The 27,005-nt window shown below is 48.7% G+C and overlaps 1 protein-coding gene across 3 annotated transcripts in view; it reads left to right on the forward strand.

Moving 5' to 3' along the window:
• The window catches only part of PAX7 (paired box 7), a 128,321-nt gene extending 101,660 nt beyond the window's left edge, over positions 1–26,661 (forward strand). For all 3 annotated transcript variants that reach the window (XM_019541483.1, XM_019541486.1, XM_019541484.1), the window contains exons 7-8: positions 17,340–17,586; positions 22,719–26,661. In XM_019541483.1, the coding sequence (XP_019397028.1) occupies positions 17,340–17,586; positions 22,719–22,834 (363 nt within the window). In that variant the 3' untranslated portion in view covers positions 22,835–26,661. The remainder of the gene's footprint in view (positions 1–17,339; positions 17,587–22,718) is intronic.
• The last annotated feature ends 344 nt before the right edge of the window (positions 26,662–27,005 follow it).

Below are 27,005 nucleotides of genomic sequence, written 5' to 3' on the forward strand. Positions count from 1 at the left end.
AGGGGGGACTGGGAGATGTGATCTCCCATGCTTAGCGAGGCCAGATACATTAATTACAAAACGGCCATTTGCAGCATGAAAATGCATTAATTAAATTTATGCAATCATTATCTTTAAATAGTCATATCTTTAAAATAATCAGCCCTTCCTGAGTCTTCCCTCTCCTCCGCTAAGTAGCTCTAATCCCCTTTCCGCCATTTATCTCGGGATCAGCAGTGTGCTTTTAAACTTCGGCAGAGCCTTCCACTCTGCTGGAGTAACACGGGGCGTGATATATCGCTGCCATCTCTCCGCACAGCAAGGCGGGGAGGTGGCGGGCCCGAGCGTACCGAGGGATTCGGTGGATTCGCCATTGCTTGGGGGTCTTTCAATCAAGACATCTTTCTGGAAGACAGGGGCCTGAGGCTGGCTGCATTTGCTGCATGAGGTTCGGTGGCTTGTTTCACGCCAAAGGTAAAAATAGAGCCAGTTCATGCACACACACTTTGTACTAATGTCACTATTTGGGTTTGCAGGGTGATTTCGGTTTAATGAACTAGGCAGACCAGCCCATTTAGTGTAGATGCAGCTCTACACCAGCCTAGGGGGATCTGCCACTAATATAGCTTCTTGTCCTTTCCATATAGGAACAGCTCGACCAGAACAGGCATCTTTTTACAGGCATAAACACATCTAAGCTAAGGACATTGTGCCATTTTAGCTCTCTGTGGGCACGTCTACACATTCATTAATGCACCTTAGTTAGTGTGCATTTAGTTTAGTATTTGCCTACTGCAGTACTAACTCAATGTATAGCAATTAGAGTTACTGCACATGGTTATTTTGTGATGGTTATAGCCTAATAACACCATGCAGCAGGCTATTAGCACGGTTTTTAATTGCCACACTAATGCGCAGCATTATTAGGCTAATGTGCAGTAAGCGTCTCATGGAGGCACACCCTATGTCTAGTTAATGTGGCTGTGATCCTGGTCAGGACTTCAACAACCTGCTGTAATATTGGGAAAAGTTTTGCAATAGCAAATGGTATTAGAAAGGTTCGTGAAAATAGAGGATTGTTTGCTTGGCTTTGTTTGGAATTCAGAGTTTCTTTGCAGTGGGTGCACCCCACCTTCCCTGTGTCTATGCTACGAAAATCCCTGCTGGGAGCCCTAGAGCCCAAGGGTAGACAAGACCTGAGTGTGTTTTCAGACACTCCTTTAGTGATAGTACCAATGGAGGTTTGATTTTTTTTTTTCACTGTAAAATTCTCCAGATTAAACAAGGCTTAAGTGTATGGAAACCGGAAGGCAAAACAGTATAAGTAAAACTAACCTGATAATTTATTTTGTCCAAATAAGTGAAATGCATAAGGCAAGCGAGCAGCCTAATTGGCAAAAATGCACATAAAGTCTTTAAAATAATTTGGTTTTAAGGAGCCTGACATGTTAGAAAGAAGAGAATTTTAAATACAGAGTTTTGCTAATCTGACATTCCCTGAACAGTGGTGGGCTTTGTAATCCACACAAAACATTGATGGCTTCTACCCATGCCTCTGCAATGATTTAATAGCAGATGCCATTGTGAAATCCCATATTACTATGGCTTCAGGACTTTTGAAAAAAAAAGAAACAGCCAGTATTGTCTGGTGTATTGTCAGTCAGCTTTATCATTTTTAAAAGATAATATACGGGAAGTAGTATCAGAACCAGCCAAAACTGAACTACTGTTGACAAGTATGAAAAAAATACTGTCTGGGATGTGTTACCTGGACTGTTTTTACATCAGTGCACACCATTCAGCTGTTTGCAATGGCTGGTCCAGCCATCGGTGCACATTAATGACGTTTGCTGTGCTTGCATCAAATGCTGGCTCTGTGTAGATTAGCACAGCTCTGTTAAAGTGATTTTACACCTGCAGGGGATTTGGCCCCATGATTTTAATAAGCTGACTGTGCCTCCTGCAGGATATAGAATCAAAGCCTCAATTCAACAAAATAATTTAGGCAGGAGTTTAGCTCCCCCCTTACTCAGCCAAGATAATGCTTCAGCCTATGCTTAGCTTTCAGCATGTACTTCAAACCACTGAAGTCAACGGTACGGCACTTCGTTCGCAGGGCCTTTCCTGTATTCCTGCTCAATGGATCCCAAATGTTGAGATTTTTGCCCAAAATACATAAGGACTCCAGGATTTCTGCATGAATCTATGGCATCATTTTAAGGCTAATTAGGGAAATGCTACTATTTAAGATATTATTCTGTGCTCTTTTTTTCTCAGCAGGACCAAAGGAAGTACTTGTCATATTATTCCTATCCCAGGCTGAGACAAGAAGGGCCAGTAGGGTCACAGGGAAACCTGTTCTCATAAAACGTCCAGCCCAGCTCAACTCAGGTGGTCTGAAATTGTTCAGAGAAACCATGGGTGCAAAGTCTATACTAAACCCGAGGAGTCTTGCAAGGTTTTCCTCTTGCTTGGGGGTAAAATGAAGTTGTAGTGTCGTCCTTGAAGATATATCAACACGGATGGGCCATTACAGTGGTATTTTGGTTCAGATTTGTGTTAGGCTGAGGTTGGAATTGAGAGTTTGGTGGCTGAGATACAGTCAGGAATAATGTCTGGGCTGGGATTCGACAGTCTCAAAACCTCGCCAGGTTTTTGATGCCTTCAAGGGTGGGGATGTGCTGGCTTTGCGAGATTTCTGCCAACTTGGTCCGAAACCGTGCAAGTTTTCTGGTGGATCAGGACTGCAACTAGAACAGAGTTCCTTCTCCCTGCTTCCAACCTGGAACCAAAGCCAAAAGGACAGGTTCAGATCCACAGCAAAATACAAAGCCTCGCTTATCCGAAAGCATAAAGACAGGGTAAGCTTTTTGGATGCTGGAGACTGTAGTTTGTGCCATGGACTGTGCTCAGGGAAAGGAAAAGAGTGAAAGGATACAGGGAATAATTACACAGGGAAGGGGGGGAAAGGCAGGCAAAGGGGGTGTGGGATGGAAGCTCCTTTGTAGCCAAAACTGGATGCAAAATGGGATGGCAGAATAAAGATCTCTAGATAGCCGGGGCAAAGAGCTCAGCTAAAATTACCACTCTCCTCTCTTGGTTTTCTCTCTTCCATTTACTCACAACTGTATCTGGATCCCTTGAAACACTTAGTCTAGGCTGGCTTGTGGTGTAAAACAAGGTAGCTCCATCGGCTTGAATAGAGCAAGCTCCAGTTCTGAAAGTTTCTTGGCTGACCATGTGGCGAGGGAGAGTAGCTCCCCTCCGTGCCTAGGAAAAGCTCTGCCTCGGAGTCAGGCAGCAGCGAAGAAAAGCAGAGACAGCAATGCCTGACATTGCAGGGCTGCAAAAGCCGTTCTCTCTGGATTCGGAGTTTTCTTTTTTTCCCCCTGTGGAAGCAGGGGGAAGAGACTTGACCTTAAAAATGCAGCCCCTCTGCAATCTCCAGGACCCCGAAATGCGCTCGGGTTGCTCCAACGTAGGCCAAGCTTGTGGGTCCCTCGGAGAGAAACAGCTGAAAGCCTTAAAAAATGCACGGCACTTCTTCTGAGAAACCCGGGAGTTGAGAGAGAGCAAACGAACAGGCGGCAGAGGAGCAGGCGGTGTGTGAAGCGCTTCTAATTTTCCCTTTCTTTCATTCTTTTGCCAGCCTGAGTTATTAAATGTTTAGTTTGAGTCTAGCTAGCATTGCACTTGCTGAACTTATCGGGGTTATTTCATCTCCCCATGACCTCTCCGTATTTACGATGGGAACCCTGAAGGCATTGGCTTTACTTAACTGGTGTATCTTACACTGCAGTTAAGCCGGACCTTAACTGATTACAGGCCTTGATTGATCAGAGAGAGAGGGAAGGGGGGGAAAGGGAGGGAGAGGAGTTGGAGAGCAGATACGCAGGACTATCAGTGCACCAGGCAGCTTTGCCTGAGGCTGGGATATGCCACTCGGGGACTCTTTGTAGTACAGCTCCCTTCTGCATTTATAGAAGCTTCCCTTCACACTCCCACAAAAAGAGAAAGGGAGAGAGAAGCAGGGAGAGGAGGTGCAGAGAGGACTCAGAGGATCTCAGGAAATCTTGTTTGGAAGCAATAAGTCAGCACCCACACTCTATTACCAATGTCCGCGGGGGGTTGTGATAGTGAGTGAGCACAGATCAGCTTAGCTGAGGAGTGAAAAAAATAAATAAATCAAATGAGAAGGGGAGGGCGAGCGAGCCAGCAACATGGGAAGGGAGGGAGGGAGGAAAGAGAGGAGACACCTCTGTGAATTTTGGTTTGGCTTTGTTAATCTCTGCTGGTATGGAGCCGGCGATAGGAGACAGGTCTCAGTGCTGAACAGCAGCAGAAGTTTATAAAACAGGTTTAATTTGCTGGGATTTAGCCGTGCCGTTTGATCTCCGCATCCAGCCATTATTCACATCAGGCAGATGCACAACAACAGATTGAGGGCTGATTTAGCGGCGGATCTTTTTTTTTTTTTTTTTTGGTTTTGTTTCTTAGTGTTGCAAATCTCTTCCCGAGCCCCTCCACCTCTCTTTTTCCATTCCCTTTCTGCCATCTGCATGTCCCAGATCCTCCTTCCCCCGCTCAAAACAGAAAAATGGGTGCAGAAAATAAAAACCGGTTGTTCCCTTCAAACCAAATCCAATCCAAGCCCTTTTGAAGGCACCGAAACATCCACAGCCTTGTTTTTCGTGGTACCTCCTCTTCTGCTGTCACATCCCGGAGGTCTCTGTGCAGGCTGTAGTGCCTTGAGCAAGATTTCCCCCCCATCTAGCCACCTTCCAATCACAGCCCAGGAAGAATAATATTCATAATTAATCATTTTATAGATAAAATGCCAATCTGTTAAGGCACGTTAGACATGACCTAGCCCATTCACCTCTCGCAAGGGAACCCAAACTTTCCCTTAGTTGTGCCACATCCTAACAAAGAAATTGCCCTATAAGCAATGCATCTTCCCTCCCATTCTGCTCATGTCAGACTTGATGTGGAAATTGCTGGGGGGTGGAAATGAACCTCAGGGAAGTGTTAAATGTCTGTTTAGCTTCTTAAAATGCCGCCTGGAAATACAGGAGTCAGCCTCATGTGACAGCAGGCCACTGGTTGTGGGTTTGGGAAGGAGTGGCCATGCTTCATTGCTGGTTTTCTGCTTTTCCAATGTCTCACCCAGGCAAGGGCAAGGAAAAGGGTGGTGTTTCTCAAGGGACAAATAGAGACTGATGAAACGTACTGAAAAACCACCCCTAGTCCGTCCAAGCTCCCAAATCGGTCTGAGGGAAACCGGGATCGCTTTGTGAACAGTTCACTAATCCAAATGGCAGCAAATGCATATGGGGTGTATGGCCCAGAACCTCAGCTGGTGTAAATCAGTCTAGCTTCATTGGAGTGAAGGGGAAGAACTGAGGGATCCAGCCCCATCATCTGTAGTGGATTGATCAATGTTTCCACGCCCAGAGCTTCGGATGACAGCAAAAAGTCTTGCTCAGCCTCAGATTTTTTTTTGTCTCAGTTCACCTCCATGTGCGCAGTCAAGGATGCCTTTGACTTCATATTGAATGTCATTTATATCCCGAGGTACCACTGAGCCTTACTCTCCTCTCTCTTCCACCAGCAGAAACTCTGCCACACTCAGGGGGTTGCATTAGTGTGAGAGGAGGCGCAAGGTCCCAGACCCTCTGGTCTTGGAGGGACCCTCATGCATTTTAAAGAAACCTAGGGGTCAAGGTTTTCACTAGTCAAGATACTAGTGATGTTGGGGGGACCCCGCGTAGGACAGCTTAAAGGACCTGATTTTCAGAGGGAAGATGCTCAGTTGCCCTTGAAAATCAGACTCCTTATAGGTGACCCAAGTTGGGCACCCAAAGCTACTAGTCACTTTGCTGAATTTCTTGCATCTCCTGGGCAGTGGGCCCGTGTCTTCTGATTTTGCTTGTTATTTAGAAGAGACCCACCTGCCTGAGATTCCCCCTTCCCCTCTGGTAACCCTCACTAGCCCTGCATGGCTTTCTCTCCCTTTCTGCTGCCCCTCTGCACAGTCTGCTACCATCTCCGAGATACCAGATTTGGTCCTCAGCTCAAGAGGTAGAGCCTCCTGCTTCCAGAGGCAGAGGTCTCGAGCCCAGGAAGTTACACTTATTGCAAGAAAAATCTCCGTAGCCCTTGCTAGGCATTTACTTCATAGCTCTTCTTATTTTATTAGGTACTTGCATTGGAAGGAGATTCCGCTTTCTCCTTCCCAAACTGTCTGGGCCTAATCAGTTCATCCTCTTACCATACCTAAGACCCTCCCGTACTTTTGAATAGTTTAGAAACTTTTCTCTGGACCTTCTCCATAATTTGTACATCTCTACAGAAGCAGGGTGCCCAAAACAAGATGCAGTGCTCCAGGTGGAACCTCACCATAGCCTTGAACAATCAGGTAATAACTTCCCATTGCCTTGTTTCCAGTACCCCTGTAGTGCAGCCTAGACCTTTATTGGCTTTGTTTGCTGCCACTGACCATCATGTCCCAACTCCATGTCATCACCGACATGCATCCATGGGTCCCTTCCATTATTAGTATATGCCTGTTCTTCATCCATCCATGAACAGGTCACTTTAGTATTTTTAGATCCAACAATACAATTGCTCATGGTCATTCCATCCGCTGTTCCCAAAATGGCTCCTCCACTGTGTCGAAATAACCCCTGAAAGGTGTTTGAAGCCATGGATGGCACTAATGAGAGCTCTGATTTTCCTGGTAGTTAGTGAACTGTGCTGCTCCAGGTGCAGAGAGTCACTAGATTGGGAGGCAGGAATCTTGCGTTCTCTTGTTGGCTCTGCCACTGATACTCAGTGTGACCATGGGCATGTCACATCACCTCTCTGTGCATGTTGGCTCATTCATAACATTGGGATAATGATATTACTGCTCTGTGGAAAGCATGCTGAAGTTTGACAATGGCAAAAACCGCCAAAGCAAAATCCTATTATTCTTTGAAGACAACTGAGACACCGCTCTAGCGACTTCACTGCAATCCATTGCTATTTGCAGTGACCACTTCTGGGGTTTTGTCCATTTAATCTCTATCTATCCAATCAGGATACCTGAGTTCCAGAAACGTGCTTAACACTCTACGAACATAATCCTGTAAGAATCAAATTCTGCTGCGGTACTTCATGCAAAGCCACCAGGACATCTGGCTGGACAACGGTATATCCATTCCCTTATCACTAGCTGAATTGCCTCTTTCAAAGAGAAAGTAGGCTGAATGGGAATGATCTACATTTTCTAAGACAAAGCTAAGTCCCATTAATAACCTCTGTCTCTACCTTTAGACGTCATAATCTGATGCTCAGGTACCATGTTGATGAGCACCTTACATACCCCTAGATAGTTAAAGGCCATTACATTAAACAGTGAAAGTATATTTTAATTTAATTTCTATTTTAATATATTTTATATTTTAATACTCCAGGAGTGGAATCCTGCCCACATTGAAATCAATGAGGAAAGTCCCCTTGACTTCAACAATACCGGGATTTCACTACTAGCTTTTAAAATCTAATTTAGATGCTTCATTGCATCAAACGCGACAAAGACGCAAAAAGAGAATATTTTAAAATCATGTGTTTGGGTCCGTTCCTGCTTCCAGTGCCCCCAAGGGCTCCATTTAGAGATTCATGAGAAGTTATAGAGCCTGATCCTCCCCATTTATATCATCATCGTTGAGCAAGTGGTGTTATACTTACAGAAAACCAGTGTTAAAAAAAGGTATGTGTAGGCTCCATGAAGGACTGACGTAGACTAAAAGGACAACACAGCTCGAATCACACTTTTCTCCATGTATGTTGGATAGCAGCCATTACCCAGTCCTCTGCTATTCTGCCCAACTGCAAGGATATATTTAAAGTGTGCATGTACTGGGTTGTTTCTCAGGAGACCATATTCTTCACTGAGCTTACCCCTTAACACGTTGAATTAAAAACCATCGAGGCCTGGTAATTTAATGAGGTTCTCAAGTAACTGCATGCCTTTCAGTGCATGGTGTTAATTGTACTGCCCAATCATCTTGGTCATCTAACTATGGGTACAAGTAGATATATTTGTTCTCCTCTAATGTTAAGGTCTTCAAGAAGTTTGCCATAAGCTCTCCGTTGTCCTGCAGTCACTGTACCAGTCCCCTGCCACCATTGGAAATAATCTCTTCTACCTATTCCCATTGCAAGAAAATGGCACTAATGAGGTCTTAAAGGCATTAACATGAGGAGGGGGAATGTTCAGTAGCAAAGATAAGAAGAGGAAAAAAGCTGTCAGAGTAGAGATAGAAAATATTAGTGCAAACAAAACCTTTCTAAAGACTCTCAAGCAGTAGCGAGTGAACTGCCAAATGTGGGAGCTGAGCCCCCTTTAATGATGCTCTCCGCTCAGTCTTTTCCTCTTCCAACAGCGTTAGCAAATGTGGAAACAAGTGGAGCCAAAGAAAAGTTTGGGATCGCTGTATGGTCCTCTGCAGGGACTTTGCTTGTGTGCTGTTTGACACAAGTTTAAATGTTTCAAATAATACGATGCTTACCCTATGGCCTGGCAGATGCTCCCGTGACACATTGGGCACGTTCCCACGAGCAGGGATGTTTCCCCAGGGACAAATGGGAATGCCCCCGGGGCTTTTGTCCCCTGCGAACGCCCGTGCCACATTCACCCTGGTGCGCAGCACTTTGCCCCAGGGTGGGGTAGGGGAGGCTGGGGCCAACAACTGTGCTGGGGACCTCCAGGAGCTGCAGCTGTGGTGATCCCTCAGCAAGGAGCCTGGCCTGCAGCCGGATCACAGCTCTGGCCAGCCAGGATCTGGTTTTGAGCAATGCAAACTGCCACCACGTGCGCTGCCTTGCTTTTCTTAGACGCCAGTTTTTTTGAACCCAGGATGTCCCAGGGTCAAAAAAAAAGCCCCCCACGCTGCAAATTAGCAGCACAGGGAATGCCTGCATGTGTAGCGCGTGCACCGTGCGGTGCTGGCGACAGGTGTGCGGTGCCGCGTACCACACGTCCGCACTCGTCTTGACGCGCCCAATAAATGCGTCTCACCGCCAACAGTAAGGTCTTCCTAAACTTTGCCCTTTTTTGATTGCTTCTCATTACTCCAACTCATCCTCCTTTGTATCACCATGTATGCCTCCGTGCAGCTTAAATGCTCCACGTGTTTGTAGCCTGTCGCATCCTTCTTTTGTTCCAAATTTAGTCCGGCTACACCTGTTGTGCCCAACATTTTTGGAAGAGCCCGTGACTTTTGAATGCCTTAAGATGTCCCCCAGCAGCACTCAGAATTAGGGGCCACTTTAGCAAATACCGGCCTTAATTTTTCTCTTTCGCATGTCACCCAACCCATAATATGACTGCACCTATGCTAGGTAGGTTAAAATGAATGTGGTTATGTCAGGGGGCTGTAACCGCACCTCCAGCTGTAGCATAGACACAAAGCTGTGTGTCCCAACAGCAGGTACGCCCCCAATATATACCTACTGCCCCCTCCCCAAAGTGTTGTCTTCTGGTATTTGGTTTTTTTCTGAAAATACTCTTCTAAACCACAGCAGCTGAGCTCAGCGCTGCCGAATTGAGTCCCACTTTTGAGACGGTGGTAAGAACAGGCAACTTCATGGCTTTGTACACTAGCAGCACCATTTCTAAAAGGGAAAGAAATGTCCAGCTCTTTAGAGAGCCCGTGAAGAAGCTGGGCATAGAAGCCATGTTTCCTGATAGCCAAAGCTATGCTGTAACTGGTAGCTCATCCTCTCTGTCCCACCCAGCTTGGCTAAGGTCATCCAGTGAGTCAGGAGCAAAGACGGGAACAAAATCCAGGTTCAACAAAATCTCCTGCTCAGCATGAATATTATTTTTGGACCGTTCAGATTTTTGGAACGGGCTGGATAATGCTATGAACATTGCTAAAGTTTCCAGTTAGGCAACAAAAGACTATGATTAGGGCAATCAAACCTCATGCTTTGGGGCATAAGCTCATTATTCACCGGCATCAGAGAGAGAAATTCATTTTATTCTCTTCTCTCTCCTTGCTTAGCATAACTGGCCTGGTGCATTATGGGAAGGGTTTCCTAATTTTTTTTTCCCCAGCAGTATCACGTGTCAGCCATTCTCAGAGACGAGACGCACAATGAAAAGTACCCGTTGCCTGTACAGCATCAGCAGTCGCTGCTTAAAACAGGGCAGATCAAGGGCAGGTTGTGTTGGGTGAAACACCTGGCCTCGAGGTTCAGGGTGCCCAGGACGGGGAGCTAGCACTCACCTTGCGCTCAAAGTGGGATGGGCAAATACTGACTCGGCCCACCCGACTCGAGGCCGTCCCAGCAGCTAACCGCTGGAATCGGGGAAAGAAAGCAGACTAAAAATCAAAAGCAGCCCCAAAAGCAGTGCCTCTGTCTTGATTGCGGGGGGGGGGGGGTGAGATGCAAGAGTACCAAGAGCTCACCTAAGCACGGGGGATATTTGGGGGTGTCTTTTCTCGCTCGGTAGGCATCATCTCCTCTCCCCCCATGCACCTCCTTTTGTGCATCAAAAATACCACTCCCTACCCCTGTGCTGGCAGTCAGATTTTCCCCCCGCGACAGCCTGCACCCCGCCATTCCCCACCCTCCGCAACCTCCAAACCTCAAAATCTGAAGCCCTGATTGCAGAGATTGAAGCTTCTAATTGCACTTCACTTTCCAAAGCCGCATTCGTTTATCATAAAGGGTGCACATTTCCCCTGCTACAGTTTCCACGGCCAGAGGCCCTGAGGGCCAGCTCAGAAATGGAGGGAATTAATTACATTTTTTTAACTCCCCTTCTTTTAAAGTATGGGAGAGAGTGATGAAACGTCCGGGGGGAACTGAGAGACTATAGAGACGGTGGTAAGGAGGGGGCGGCAGCAGCAAGGGAGGGGGCCTATTCTTTCATCCACGAGGGTCCATTGTACAATAACCTCCGTCCCGCGACAGACCTCAACCCCTCTCTCTCCCCCGGCGAGCACAGAGGGTGGAAACGAGGCCACGGGCTCCTAGCGCTGGGGCTGCTATTGACTTCCCCCAAAGTGCGAGCTCACGCCAAGCCTGTGACTGATTTGGGGCAGCAGCAAAGGAAAAGGAGCGGGGAAGGGGGAGAGAAACCATTGATGAGAGGGAGGGGAAGGGAAGGCTGTCAATCACTGTGATTGGCAGGGAACAGATTCCCCTCCAGATAAAACCTTACAGATGTGGAGTGAGTATTGATTTTGAGTTAGTGACGGTAATGCACCAAGAAGTAATAAATTATCGGAAAGCAAGGTCAAAAAAGGAAAGGTAAAAGGACTCTGCATTCTTGAGGAGGGATTACTCCAGCTGCCCCCAACTTCCCAAAGTTCAAAAGTTTGCTGGAAAATTGGCTTAACCAACTGGAACAAAATGCCAGGTAACCCTGGCCTAGCCAGGCTAGAGGCCTCTCCTCCATGCCTTGGCTTTTATAGGGTTGTCATTACTGGGTGGCTGTACAGGAGAACGCCTGCGGGCTTGGAAGAACCCATGCTCCGCTGTTGTTTTGATTGCCGTTGAGTCTGGAAATGAGCTCGGGACTCCCCCGTGTGAGGGTTCGAGAAACACATCGTATAAAACAATCCCTGCTTCAGAGACCTTCCAGTCTAAAGAGCCTGGCTACGACGGGCAAAAGAAGCACTGCCGCCTCTGGTCTACAGTCCTCTTCCCGTCACCCACCCCTCGCAGTTGAGGATGGGTTATCGGTGGGCTGGAAGACGGCTGGCGAGGCCCGTCCGGGATCAACAGAACCTGTTGCGACGCCGGCACGTGCGTCTGTGCACGGTGGGTGACTCTGGATCCTTGATTCGGTCTGCAACGCACAGTTTGTCCCACTTTTCGGTCTCCTGCCGTCATCCTAAGGTTTCAGAGTACTGAGATCCTTAAAGCAGACTCTTCCTCCATTTGGGGTGATCCTGGGTGGGAGCTTCCCATGAGCTGTTGTCCATATTGCATTTGTTCAAGTTGCTCTTAAGGACAGTCTTGAAGTGCTTTCGCTGCCCTCTTCTTGGGTGTTTACAGTTAGGGAACCAGGGAAGAGATGGTTTAAGTCAGAGGTTCCCAACCCCTGGGCCATGGCTGTGAAGGGTTGGCTGCCAGACCAAAAGCCTGGACGTGACTGGCATACTGCGGACTGGCAGCCAACCCTTTTTTATACTGAGTTAAAAAAAGGCATGCTGCCGGTCTGCAGTATGCCGGTCACTTCCGGCCGGCAGCATGCTGGTCCGCAGTGTGACGGTTTGCGGTCACTCCCAGTCTGCGGTCACTTCTGGTCCATGGTTTGCCAGTCCGCAGTCTAAAAGGGTTGGGAACCACTGGTTTAAGTGACTTCTCCAAACTCACACATGAGGCGAGAGATGGGAATTGAAATCCTGAGTGCCACTAGGCCATCCATCCATCCCGAAACACTAGGCCATCCATCCATCCATCTTTCTTCTCATGGAGGATTAGTATAGAAGCATCTATCTGCTGCATGCTCTTTTCTTTTTTGATCTTTGTCCAAAAGGAGCTGGATATGTGATGTGCAGGAACCCGGGACATGGCTCTTCCTCTCCTCTGAACCTGGGACATGGCTTCTCCTTTCCTTGAATTTATGTGTTGGGATGCTTTTGGCTTCTAATACAATAATCTCATTTTTGTACCATGGTATCTTATGTTCTAGGATCGCATACCTCTTTACAGAATTAATTCAGCATCTTAGCATCCTAATGAGATATTATAATATTCATAAGGATTCTTTAGTGAGCTGAAGTGACTTACTCGAAGTCTTGTGTAGAGCTTGGAGGGGCCCCCACAATCATGCCGTGCACCACGCCATGAAACTTGGTTGTTTTTCTTTGCAGGAATTCAGACAGGTGCTTTCTGCAGTTCAGCTTTCATGAGTTTGGCCAACGCAGGTCTGACTCCTTTATCACTCTACATCCTTCTGTCTCTGTCTTAAAGTGAGTGTAAATGTAATCCTTGCTGAGTCCTCTTGCCATTCACGGGGCACTGCAAAGCAGCCCATTTGGGGTGGGCTAGGAAGGAGCAAGGAGCCCCTTCGATCCTAGGGACTTTTGACTGAATTTCATTTTGTCTCACCTGATTTCTACCTGAACCAGCCCCAAATTTGTACTCTTAGTCCCCGGGTCCCAGACAGCTTAGCAGGGCGCGAGAGAGGAAGTGATGCCTTCCCCATCAGTGAGCTGAGCTGTTGCTTTACAAAAATGACGAATAGCAGCAACTTCTGTAAGCTGAGACATGAGTCCAGCCAAGAACAAAATTAGATCATTCGAGATCTAATAGCTAACATCTATATATGATCACAATAAAGAGCTCAGCTGGCCAAATGTTGGCCTCGTAGACCATCAGTGCCATCCTACCTGCTTCGCCTAGTGCTGACATCTGTGCGCCACATGAAATCAAGTGACGTTAAACTGTGGCTGTCAAATATACAGGCTGCCCACCCAGATACCACCAGCTCACCCAACGTGCTTATGCAGCTCGGGTGATGTACTCAGAGCCTGCAGAATCTCAGCTTCAGTTTAAAGAAATGAATAAACTGCTGATCCTCTGGACTTGGACAAACACCTTCCACGCACAAACGGCTGCAGCGTTGCTTTGTCCCAGGAGCCCGATGCCCTTGCTTTAGAGCATCCTGTTACCTGAAATCTGAGTTCTCAAAGACCGCTGGATTTCTGGGAATGGCTCCTGTAGGAGCCTTTAGGAAAGGGCGCTCAGTTATTTTGAGATGAAAAGCCTCATTTTCTACATGGCCCCTGGAGTCAAGTTGAAGAAAAAGCTGTAGTGTATGCCCTGTGGCACTGGATCGCTATACTAAGTCAAATCAATAGTCCATCTAGTCCAGCATCCTCAAGCTGACCGTGGCCAGTCGTTTCTTCTTTCAAGCAAGGTGCAAGAATGCATACAGTTTGATATCTTCTGGCCCCAAGAGAATTTCCTCTGACCTCTGGTAGAAGCTGGCACGAGCCCTGAAGCAGGAAGGTTTGCATCCTTCCAATGACATTTTACAGGCTTTATTTTATTTTATGTTTTTTGGAACTGACTATTCTAACTCTGTCATCTCTATACACGTCAGTCCTCTTTTCTTATACCCCACGTAGCTTTCGGTCTCTGTGATATCTTCGAGCGGGGAGTCTTGCAGTCAAAGTTGGCATTGTGCAATGAATGAAAGGCCTCCTTTATCTACCTGGAGTCTGAATCACTGTGATCGTCAAGAGCTTGCAAAAGATCCCTGATGAAGCTCTCCGCGATACATTCAGTAGCTAGGATAGGGGGTTGGGGTGCTACTGCTTTTTCCAGCCTGCTTAATAACCCTGCGTTGCTTCCCCACCATCTTCTTTGCAGGGGTGCAGCCCTTGGGGCTCTGTATCCTCGACACACAGACAAATCCCCCAAAAAAGACTCAGTCTGCCTGTGTCTGGAGGTGACATTATGTAAAGGGAAAGGTCTCTGCTGGACTCCGGAGTCCTTCCGGGGGAGGGAAAGCTTTAGAAAGCAAATGCCAGTCAGCTCCCGATGGCTGAGGGCCGGGCGAGGAAGGTGAGGGGGGAGGGCGGGGAGGTGAGCGGGGTTACGGGGCTGAGTCGGGAGGGGAGTCGCCGTTCTATAGACTCCCCCCTTGTGTCATTCCAGAGACTGAATCCTTTGCATAATAGCTCACCAGGCCACTGGCAGGGGATAAAGGGCTCATTTTACCACTTGCCAGGCTCCAAATATTTTCAATTTGCCACTTTAATTGATGTCAATAAGGTTATGCTAAATTTGGAGGTTTCCAACATTTCTGCCGTCGAGCTCTGCGCTGGCCTCCCAAGGTGACCGGTGGTCCCCTGGTGAGTGGCCGGCACAAACGCCGCACGCTCGCGCTTCCCCCGCGACAGCTGACGGCTCAGCCGCGATGCGCTCAAAGCTCCTCTCCTTTCTCCCCCGGGCCCTCCCCGGTGCCCTAGTCCTCCAGACACTTTTCGGCACTTTGCTTTACAACCATGGGTAATCTCGATTTCAGTAGGCCGTTGCATCAGTGAATGCAGAATCAAGTCTCTGATTCCCAGCCCCACAAGCAAACTGGCTCTCTCCATCCCGGTTCTGTTTGCCACAAGGACAAGGTCTCTTGTAGCAGGCATTTTCTCTGCAAAGTGAATAACCCACGTTCGGCCATTTAAGGATCCGGCATGGAAAGATCGTGCTCTTGAATGCTGCACTACATTTACAACCAAATACAACATTGAGATGGGCTGAGCTAGGACCTCTGCTCTCCCCCAGCTGCATTTTAAAAGCAAGGGATGGATCATCATCATCATCTCCCCATCCAGACTGGATCTAAAAGGAAAAGTTATGACTCAGATCTAGTTCAGCTGGAAACCCCAAATGGCAGAAATCTTGTAGGAACAGCTGGGTTTCCATGATCTATGCCCCTCTGGAGGACACCTCAACAGGGGTGCTCCTTGTGTCTCTAGTGCCATCACACTTGAATCTTAGTCCTCAGGTCAGATTTTAAACTGAACTCCAGCCTCAAGCTAATCAAAAGCCAGCTCAAAACACCAGCTTCTTTGGCAAATAGCAATAATAATTATAGGGCAAATAGCAATCATAATTATAGCAATATAACTACCTTGCCCTTTTATAGGGATTCTCCTGCAACAGTCCCCAAACTCTTCACAAATGTTAAAGGCTTCAGTCACAACCCCTTGCGACCAACATGAATATTATTATCCCAGTTTGTCGATGGGGGACTTCAGGCCCCAAAAGGCCGAGTCACAGAGAGTCAGTGGAAGGGCTGGCAATAAAACCGAAAAAGCCAATTCTCAGATACCTGCGATGTACGCCTTGGAAAACAGTTTGCCTCACACTTACCTGCTAAGCCCTAAGTTGGTGTTTTTGTGTTTCCTTGGCACAAACTAATGATAGCATCCCATAAAGCACTCTGGTGGAGACTGCTTTAAAAGGCAGCTCCTTGCGCCGACTGGAGGCCTTGCATGGATCTCTCATGGATGTCCTGGCTGTAATGTAGACATGAAAAAGAGGGGAAAAAACGAATATTGCATTTGTTTAAAATCACTAATCTCCCGGTGTTACACCTGCATGCGAGAAGGAAGCATTGGCTAAGTGAACTGACTGTAAAGCTGGTGTACCCACCACTGACCACATATACCTAAGCACACCGTAGACGTTGGGCAAATGATGGTAACGAGATCATTTAGGCCATCACTTTCAAAAGCAACTACTAATCTCGGGCTCCCTGTTCACAGCCTTTCAAGCATCTACTCTTCACTGCCATGAGTTGCAGGTCGTGCGTCACACCTGTATAAATTAAACGCCATGTCTTGGGCATCAAAAAATCAAAGTATATCACTTCTGAAAATGTTGCTCTCAGCTCCCCATGTCTCAGTCACCCCAGTATAAAGTGGGACTCAAGCTACTGACCAGCCTGACAAGGAGGTTGTGTGGGAGGATTTGTTCATGAAAGTGCAGGCAGTGCTTTGAAGACGTCACATTTTGCTGGTGCTAAGCATCGGTGATGATGATTCTTCGCCCATAATCTGCTGGAGAGTTTCCATTTATGGGAATCTGAACCATCTCTGCTACCGAGCCAGATGAGGCCATTGTGGACTGGAGTTGAACTGATGCTCAAGGGCCTGAACCAAAGCTCAGTGAGAGTCAAGTGGAGTCTGTCCATTGACATTTTGGTGGCCAAGACAGCAGCCGGGAGGGGACGGTTTTCCTATAAAACGGCTCGATCACATTTTATACAGTGTGCGTTTCAGTTCGATGGATAGCAATTGTTCACTTCGCCAGTGCTTCTGCCAGGTGGGCTTCCATCGCATGCCAATATTCGGTGCTTGGAACATTTCAGTCATAGAGCTAATGTCCAGATATGATCATCCAGTCCAACCTTCCTCATAACACAGACCCTCCTGCATGCTTCTCGCCAGTTTAATCCTTCCTCAAGCATGTGTTGCAAAGGCACAGCAAGTGTTCCCAGTTCATTTCCCACTGGAGCTATGTCTATGGCACTGGTATTACCTGTCTCTCCAGTTGGCAGGGTCAGGAAAGAAAGACCTAGGACTGATGGGCCAGACCTGTCCTCCCTCTTCCTACTGGTTATAGTGAGGCTTACAGGACCTCACGTGGCCACGGCCTGTGCTGTACGTATGGTGCAGTGGTGGGGCATCATTCCCCACGGTCTTCACTCTGGCACCATTGGCCTGTCTTTAAAGTCACTAGATACACTGGCTCTCACCAGGGCACCCCAGGTTAAGCCTCAGTGTATCAGAGCATGTCCTATCCATGGGCCTATTGACATGCTGTCGCCTTTGCTTCTCCAGGTGATGAGTATCCTGAGCAACCCCAGCGGGGTCCCTCCACAGCCCCAAGCTGACTTCTCCATCTCCCCCCTCCACGGTGGCTTAGACAGCACCAACTCCATCTCCGCCAGCTGCAGCCAGCGGAGTGACTCCATCAAGTCTGTGGACAGCCTCCCCACCTCGCAGTCCTACTGCCCTCCCACCTACAGCACCACCAGTTACAGCGTGGACCCAGTAGCTGGCTACCAGTACGGCCAGTACGGACAAAGTGAGTACCAATTGCACTGGAGAGTCAGCACGGCGGGGAGGAAGGGTAGCAAAGCCGGCAATTATACAGAGGGTTTGTCCCTAAGGAATCGTTCCCTAGGGACAAACCCCCGTCCTCTATCGAGCTCTGCACAGGGTCCTTCACTCACTTGCTGTCTATTTGAAAAGTTTGAATTTAATATTTTAAACAAATACTGTTACATTATGGAGGAAAGACAGACCCCACCAGGGCCCTTTGGCTTCCTCATCTCCAGTTCGTTGATCCCTAATGGCCCCAGCATCATGCGCCCCGGACATGACAGTTGGATGTGACTCCCTTCAGGGCCCATCAGTGCCACCCTTCAATCATATACTCCCTCCCAGGCTCCCCATAACGAAGGCTCTGTCCTGAGACTACACTAAGCAAGGGACTGAGCTTGGCTATGCAGTCAGGAGCGCACCAGACCATCCGCTGAACAAATATTTATGGTGGATATAAGCCCACCACTGATGACTCATTAGAGGAAAATGCACAGGTCCACTGCTGCCAAAACCTCCCCATCCACCAAAGTCACAAGCAAATCCAGCTCAGCCCTTATCCTGCTGCCAGCATCAGAGCACAGCCTGCTGGTGTAGGCCTGCTTCATCAGATTGCTCACTATGGCTCAAAATTAAGGGAGGGGGTGCTCTCCCCTACCCTGGGGGTCTTCAAGAGGAGACTGGACAAGCACCTAGCTGGGGTCAGTGCTCTTTCCTGCCCAGGGCTGGGGGTCGGACTTGGTGACCTACTGAGGTCCCTTCCGACCCGAACATCTATGAATCTATGAAATATGGTAAAGAGGTGGTTGAGGGGTGCAAGCCGAGGTAGGGGGACGCTAGCCGCTCTCCTGATTAGTACAAAGGGAGACGAGGAGGGAGGAGGTTAGCGCGGGAAGCTACGACATATTGCAAGAACTGGGCAATACTGCGGACTGGTTTGAAGTCTAGCAAAAGCCCCGCCAGCCAGGTTTGGGCCCTAGAAAGCTTAGCAAGGCACCAGCGTTGGCATCCATGCTTGGACAATGATAAAACTTAGATCTGAGGCTAAACTCGAGGGATTTCTTTGAACTCCCAGAGCAGAGGATGGGAAGACGGCGCCAGTCTTTGCAACCAAGTCAAACTGGGGCATTGTGACCCCCTCTAGGCTGGCAGCTGGGAGCGGCACGGAGTCATGAGGCCGTCTGCTTTGCTGCCTGAGCCAGAGCTGGCATCTGTCCATTGACTTCAGCAAGGGATTTGGATCAGCCCCAAAAGGCAGCAGTTGGGAGGGTCTGTTTCTCGTCTAGGATGGCTGGGTCACAAAAACACTAGAGACCCTGGCAAAGGGCTCACCTGCCGGTGTTAAACTAATAATCAGCGTGGTGTTGTGAGAGAGTGACCCGCGGAGGGTTAAAGGTGCATCCTCTTCCTCCTCCAGCTCTCCAGCTCGCCCATGGCTTGTCCTCAGTGACCTTTCCTTCCATTAGACTGTGGCTTTTTATTCCTCCCTCCGTCACAGCCCTTTAATGTCTTTAACTTCTACGGCTAAATGAGAACCGGCTGTGGCGGCAGACGGGATCAATAGCAGCTTTCCCCCACCCCTCCTTTTTTTGTTTTTAGGGAGCTTGATCTGTGACCCCCTGACCTTCCCCTCGCTTCTGGATGTGAGGCTGGACACACGTGCTATTGATAAAAATCTTAAACAAATTCCAATACCATGTATTTCCAATAAAGATCCCCTTGGGCGGGACGTTAGTCACACCCCATGTGTGTAAGCGGGGGGAAAAAAAAACCGAGGAAGGGGAAATAAAATAAAATAAAATAACATAACATAAAATAGAATACAACCAAATAAATCAAATAGAATAAAATAGAAAGGAGGAGGGAAGGGAAGCGATCTCAAAATGAAATGCCAGGGATCCTTCCTCAGGGCGCTCTCTGTTCATGCGATGGCCCAGATCCCTTTATATTCTTATACTTGTCTCCCTTCTTTGTTTCTGTCCCATGCCTCCCTCTTTGCCGCCAAGCCTTAGACTTTCATCCAGTTTCAAAGTCCAGTTTTGAGCTCACGGCTCAGTTGGCAGCGGGAACACTTGCCAGTTTATTTCAGTCAGGATCCGGGCTCCCCAACGCTCTGTGCCCAGAAGCGAATCGTGTGCGATTGGCAGAGTTAGACCAGATGTGCCACGCTCCCCCGAGGCACTCAGTCACACAGGAGCCCTTCCTGCTGCCGAGGTGAAGGTAGGTGAGAAGATTTGCACACGCGCACGCCACCTCGGCTGCTCCTCTCCTTTGCTGAGCATCGGAGTCGCTCCCTCCCCGGGAAAAACAGCCTTTTAGCTAAGCCCGGCCCTTTGGCGAGCGACCCTCCTCCCTTTCGGTGGGAGGCTGAAAAGCAAACGCTGCCCAAATCATCGTCCTCTCTGTGAAGATGGGATGCATTTAAAATGGCAAAGCCCCTCTGGAATTATGCAGACAGGACCTATGTACAGAGGGCCTGATAAAGAGCTCATTCGCTTCAAGTCGCAGACTCATGGGGACTGCGTCTATCTATGTAAGAGATGCCGAACACCTGCTACTCCTATGCTAGTCAATGAGAGATGGGCGTGTTCAGCATCTCTGAGCATGGGGCAGGCTGGCCTACACACACCCACCCCTATATGCCTTATGCTACTTTTTGTTTTGGGTCCTCCTCTCCATTAAACCGGCAACATGCAATTTTGATTTCTAGCAAGGGATGATGCAGTGCCAGCCAATGCTCCCAGAGGCACAGAAGAGAATTGTTGGGGTGGGGGGGTGTTCAGCCCTTTTTTTTTTTCTTCCCCTTGTAATAATGTCACTACATTTCTATCACTAAGTGATGCCCAGAGCAGGATGAGCAATTTCTGTCCAGGCTTCAGAACCGACTAATTCCCAAGAAGAATTAATTTTCCCAGATCACCCTCCTCTCTCTCTCCCTTCTCAAGTGCATGTCTACATCCGTGCCTTGCAAAATGACAATGTGCATATGGCATGCGCCCGGATACACACACATCCGCGCACACACCACTGCTAACCACACCTGTGCTACGGAGACCATATCAGGAATACATTTGCTTTGCTAGTCCAGCCTAAATGTATCCCTAGAGCAGGGGTGGGCAAAATGCGGCCTGTGGCCTGGATGCGGCCCACCAGGCCATTCTAGCTGGCCCACAGGGCCCCTAAAAATTTTAGAAAATGAATATTTATCTGCCCTGGGCTGCCTCTCATGAGGCCCTTGATGGCTTGCCAAAATTCAGTAAGCGGCCCTCCACCCGAAATAATTGCCTGCCCCTGCCCTAGGGGCTATTAAGGGGATTGTATAATGTGGTTGCCTATGATGGCCGGAGACAGGACTCAGTGCCCCAAGAGGTTTCTGCCAGTCCTATGTCAGTATGGCATATAACAGTCAAAATAGTATAGAGTATGTGTGTGTACATCTATACTATAATAGTATAGACTGCTCCCTGTGGCTGCAGGGGACGGGATGAGAAACAGCAGTCTTAAATTGCAACAAGGGAAAACTAGATTGGCTGTTAGAAAGAACTTCCTAAGCGTGAGGGTGGTTAAACCGTATAGACAGGTTGTGGGATCCCCACCTGTGGAAGTACCGCATTTCAGAGGAGATCAGACAAACACTTGCTGGAGAGGGTTTAGACACGGAGGATCCCATCTCAAGCAGGGAGCTGAACTAGACGAACCCCTTTGATCCCTATTTGCCTATGATTCGTACGCACCGACAGCATCCGTTTGCACCACAGTACAACCGCACAGAACAAAACACCTTATTGACGAGGCTAGGATTTTCATTCTTCCTGGGATTTCCACACACCTCCATCCACCCGCCAAAGCATCGCGCCTAGCTCCCAATCTGCTGCCCTGTGTGGCGGCAGCGCCAAGAAGCCACCTGCGACTGATCTCCCTAAGAGGGATGCGCACTGCCCTTCCTACCTGAAGGTAACTTTACCCCGCGCCCAGGTCCATTTGCCTCTCACGTGCAGCGAGGCACGAAAGCTCGCACGGGGAGGCAGCGCAGCCTCCTCTGTCCCAGCCGGTGTGGAGCAGGGGTGCCAGATTAATGTGGTCCTTCCAGTTCCCAGAGGCCGGAGCCGTGCTAATGATGCCGGTGATGGAACGCAGAAGCGTGAAAGGAATTCTAATAGATATGACAACTCCAATAAGAATTTGTGTCTGGAAGGGACCCCCTTGGGGGCAGGCGTCTGACAAGACGTTGATGGCTGAAATTTGTTTACTCATTGGCACCGATTGTACGTCTCCTGCCAGCTCCTTATTAATCTAATTTGAGACATTATAGCTAGCGAGAGGGAGAGACTTTGACTGAAGCTTTGCTAATGAGCAATGTCACCATCCTGCCCCATCCCTCTTCCCCACTCAGACCAGGGGGACTTGGTGGCAAATTGGGACTCGGGGTCCTTGGTTTACCGCGGGCCTCGCTGCCGCGTCTCCCGAGATGACCACAATGGGTGCAGCCCTCTCCTAGGCGGGGAGGAAGGAGGCAGGGAGTGAGGCCGAAACGTATCGGTTTGCGGCGTACGGGTCAGGCTCTGACCTCGCTCACACTGGTGTCGCTTCATCGGGCTCAGTGGAGTTAAGCTACGGCCACGTAACCCAGATCAGGAGCTGGGCCTGTGGCCGGGAGGCCGCCCGGGGGAGTTGAGGACACGAGGAATGACCGTCTCTGCTCATCCTGCAACTGTCCCCACCAAGGTCCTGCCCAGGCTCCATCTCCTGGCAACTCCCCCAAAGCCTACGTTTGCTATGAGAAGGGGAGTTCACATGTTTTCCAGATATTCATAGCACGTTTGGGAAAGATTCATGCCTCTGTAGCAATAGGCATAGAGAGATCTCAGGAGGCAACATCTGCACTTCACTCCAGCAAGGCTACCATCATAATAGACCGTTGTCTGTCTGCGCACCCAACCCTTGACTATCTGTGACTCTCCCTACGGTCGGGGGGCTGCCATCTCCAAGTGCAACTCCTCTTTGCAACCGTGGGAACTTTATCTAGACGGGAAACACTGCATTTTCCCCAAATCCCAACTCTCACGCTGTCCTTTTTTTTTTTCCTCCCTCTCTTTTTCCACCCCACCCTCCCAGCTGCCGTCGACTATTTGGCCAAGAACGTGAGCCTGTCTACACAGCGTAGGATGAAGCTGGGAGAACATTCAGCTGTGCTGGGCCTCCTACCGGTAGAGACAGGCCAGGCTTACTGAAGAGCCCACCTGTGCCAACAAACCACTCCAGCAACCTGGTACCACCGGAGAAAACACCACCACCAGCCTTCCAGGGATCCACATGTACCCGGACCCCTCTCCTTCCCAGTTCCCCCTACCAACTCAAGCTGCAAAGGAGATGGGAAAGAGGGGGATGGCTCTCCACATATCCAACGCTTTACTGAGTACTCTTTGAAGAGGCCAATCCAGCCTCTTCAACCATGACTCCTTCTGTGGCCACAGGCAACGGGTTGGGTGCATTTATGAACCCTGATGTTCATGCCCTCCCTCCAACCCCCTTGGCCAGCTTGGCATACTGCCCACGCTTAAGGACTTTCCATTGATCTAGGTAGTTGGCATAGTCAACACTGATTCTTTTTTTCCTTTGTAAAATACTTTTTTCTTTTCTTTTTTTTTTTTTTTTGGGCCTTTTTTTTTTTTCTTTTTGTTGTTGTAAATTGGTGAACATTGTATAGGAAGGAGTAACCAAGCTGATCGCAAAGGGTGATGTGATTCAGGACCACAAAAGACCTTTGGACCAAATAGAAGATTGTATCAGAAAAAAAAAAAGTTAAAGGAACAGCAGACCTCCCTGCCCCCTCCCGCTCTGTTGGGTTCCCCTGGCAGGGAGGTTGCTAAGCAGGGGCAGGATTGGATGGATATTGTAATTCCTTCCAGCCTAGGACCTACGGAAAGTGTAAATGTAAATCGCTGAGCAGGGGATTGGAGCAGTTGGGGCCAGGCTCAGTTTTCCTCTTAGGGACCAAGTTCAATCTGATTGCCGCTGAAAACCATTTGCAGCAAAGAGCAGCAGGAGGCGCGGTAGCAATTGTTGGCCTGTGTGTGCGTGCGGAAGGCAGGTGTGGGACAGCCTTTAGGATGGGTGAGAAATGAAAAAGGCCCTTCTTTCATTCTGCAACTGGTGGCGTGGGAATGGGGCTGGGTGTACCAGCAAAGCCGTGGGAAGACTCACTGTACTACTCGAAGGCAACTGCGATGAAGTGGTTGTGGTTAGGAGCAGCATACAAACTGGAGTCCACACACCGCACCGGGGAGGCAGAAGGCAATAGGTATGGCCAGGCCAGAATAGTTTAACCACAAGCATAAAGAGAAGGGGGCATAACCCCCCACCATGATACATCCCTCCCTCCATACAGTACTAGACAGCGAGGGAAGCACCTTGTGCTCTTCTCCAGGGATGTCTTTATTCTCCAGCCTACCAGGATAAATGCTTGCCTCCTACCACCTCCCCGAACTCTTCTTCCTCCCCTGTCATCTGATCCTTTGAGCTCCTACGCCTTTTCCTTTGTAACTCCATGTTTCATATGTTGGAAGTGAAATCTCTCACGGCCCAGGTATTGTTTTCCGCTGCCCATCTATAGAAGCCAAAACTCATCATGATGCACCAGTCTGGTGCTCAGATAAAATTGCTTAGGAATTACAGGGTCCTTATAAGCCATGAACCACGAGGGACTTATACAGTTTACCTCTAAGTTGTGGTAAGGACCCTTGTGCCCCCGGAGGAAATATGTCAGTAGGTCCCTAATCATTTTGACTTGTTCCATCCGTGTACCCCTTTGAACGGCTTCCACCAAGAACACACCTCCTTTTTACTGATCATCCTGAAAAGGATGAGGAAAGCTGTCACAACAGCAACCCACCCTGTCCCTGCCATTTAAATGATGCACAGGTTTCGTGCCAGCCAGTGAATAATTTAGAAGGTCCAAAGTTGGCAGCAGATGCTGCATGGGCTCACTGCGTTAGAAACCTCCGGTGTCTGCTACAGTCTTAGCCGGGAAGGTGCCTGCCTCCCCACTCCCAGACCGCTAACGAGGAGGACTTCTTTTATGCCTCCTTTACTGCTCCTCATAGTTGGTCGGGTCGGAAGGGACCTGAGCAGATCATCAAGTCCAACCCCCTGCCCCGGGCAGGAATGAATGCTGGGGTCATATGACCCCAGCTAGGTGATTATCTAGCCTCCTTCTTTCCTCCGTTCTCCTCAAACCATCAGACCTGGCTTGTGTTTCATGCAGTCTCTTCTGGAAGGCTTCAGGCTTTCTCTGTCGCCCTGCTGTGGCTCACAGCTTACCAAGACCCACGAAGTTGCCAATTGCCATGGACCATATGAAGAAGTAGTTGTCAGGTCTTGGCCAAAAGCATCTGCTTGTTTCCTGTGTTGCACCATGTTCTATCAGACACCAACCGTGGCCTTCATTGAGCTCACACTGACTAGTATAAAATGATGAGCCTTGTTCTGAATTCCTGAAGACATCTCGAAAAGACCAGAGCGATCGAACTCTCTGACACACGCACATACACACCACTGCTCTGTCTCCAGGATGTTGGCAAGTGCATCCTTACACTGTTCTCCAGGGCTTAGCCCTGAAAACCTGAATCCCTCCTTTACGGGTCCAGCTGTGCAAGAGATACAGCTGTGACTCCGGACTCTCCTCTCCGGCTGGGAAGGTGTCCCAAGACCACAAAACGTACGGGGGCCAGTACTAGAAATTACATTCCACAATTTCATTCCAAAGGCAACCTTGGAGCACGCGGAGCTGGAGCCCTAGAGGCGGGCAAGCACGATGACGTTCTCCGAGAGCTGAGATATGACCGACAAGCTGCGTTGCTTGGTACTAGCACGATAGAAAAGGAAAATGAGGAGTCATGGGACAGACTCATAGAAAAGTAGGTCAGGGAGGGATCTAGTCCAGTGGAGGCCACTATAACAGCCCTTCCTTTCTTCCAGCCACATCCACACTTGAGAACCCAGGACATGTCTGGGCTCTCAGAAGGAAAGACAAAGTGTTTACACGACTGACAAACACCCGTGGCAGCGGGGACTGAAATACCTGTTGCAATTTGCTCCAGTACCTCAAGGTTACTGGGCCGTTTTGAACAGAGAAGAGTAAATCCAGCTTAAGCAACAGAGGACAGCCCGTGAGGGATGATTTTACCGCACGTCTTAGTGGCATTCAGTAACTGAAGGCCAGGTGAGAACAACCAGTTCTGTTTCCACCTAGAAAGCCACAGCCCAGTGCCTCCCATGGCTAGTAGGAAACAGAAGATGTCAGTCCCCTGCGCACCAAGAGGCCACACACAATCCCAGGTGATGCCCCGTGCCCTCAAACCATTTTGGACCAAATTTATTTCTCAAACCTGCAGCTTGAAGCAAGCAGAAGAAAAGCAGCTTGCAACAGGGAAGACTTGACTGCTGCTGGTGTCACCCTCTTTTCCCCACTTATTTTTTTTTCATATTCTTGCATGTGCATAAATACGCACAGACACACACCGCTCTCAGTCTGCAAACCGGTCCTTAACAGTGCACGGCAGGTTTTATCGGTGAGTATGTTGTTCGTAGATAACTTTGGTTGAGCTGGGAGCCAGAGCACAGGACCCTAAGATAGACAGTCTTAAAAAAAAAAGAGGGAGTACAGTAGACATCTATTTGCCAATTACCTTCACCAGAAAGTCCATGAACATCTGGGCCACGGCTGTAAATAGAGTTCTTAGAGGAATAATGAAAAAAAATGCCCTATACTAGCTAAGATAGCTATTCTCTGACCCTCTCCCTGAGGTCGCACTTATGTACATTAGTTGGGAATTTGGTCATGTGCTGTATGTTTATAGGAAGTTGACATTTTTTTTTATACTAAAAACACAGTGAGTGCCGTGCTAGTTAAAAAAAAAAAATAATGGGGCGAACTGTAGAAATTTGCATATCGTGTGTTTTCAAAATACATTCCAGCATCTTTGGGGTGGGATGGGTTTTCTTTTGGGGTTTCTTGGGTTTGTTTTATTTGATTTGACTTTTTGGAAGAAAAAAAAAACCTACAAAAAACAAGGTACATTCACGTATGGAAGTCAAATGAACTTTTTTTTTTTTTCCGTTTTGGTTTCTGGATCGCCAACCTCAGTTCTACTGAAAAGAGACAAACTCGGGGGGCGGGGGGGAGCAAAATGGAGGAAGATGCCCTAAGGGAGAAGTGAGACAGAGCGTGGAACCGCAGCGCTTGGCAATGGGCAGGTGCGGGACGGCAGGACCCTGGAGAACATGTGGCTGGATGCACGTGACTCAGACTGAACGGGAACTGAGCCCTCACTCCAGTCCCAGGGACCTGGGGACACCTGGGGATGCAGAATATCCTGCCCTTTCTATAAAGCAAATTCATGG

Source organism: Crocodylus porosus, unplaced genomic scaffold (assembly GCF_001723895.1).
Source record: "Crocodylus porosus isolate Cpor-Errol unplaced genomic scaffold, CroPor_comp1, whole genome shotgun sequence".
Taxonomy (NCBI): domain Eukaryota; kingdom Metazoa; phylum Chordata; order Crocodylia; family Crocodylidae; genus Crocodylus; species Crocodylus porosus.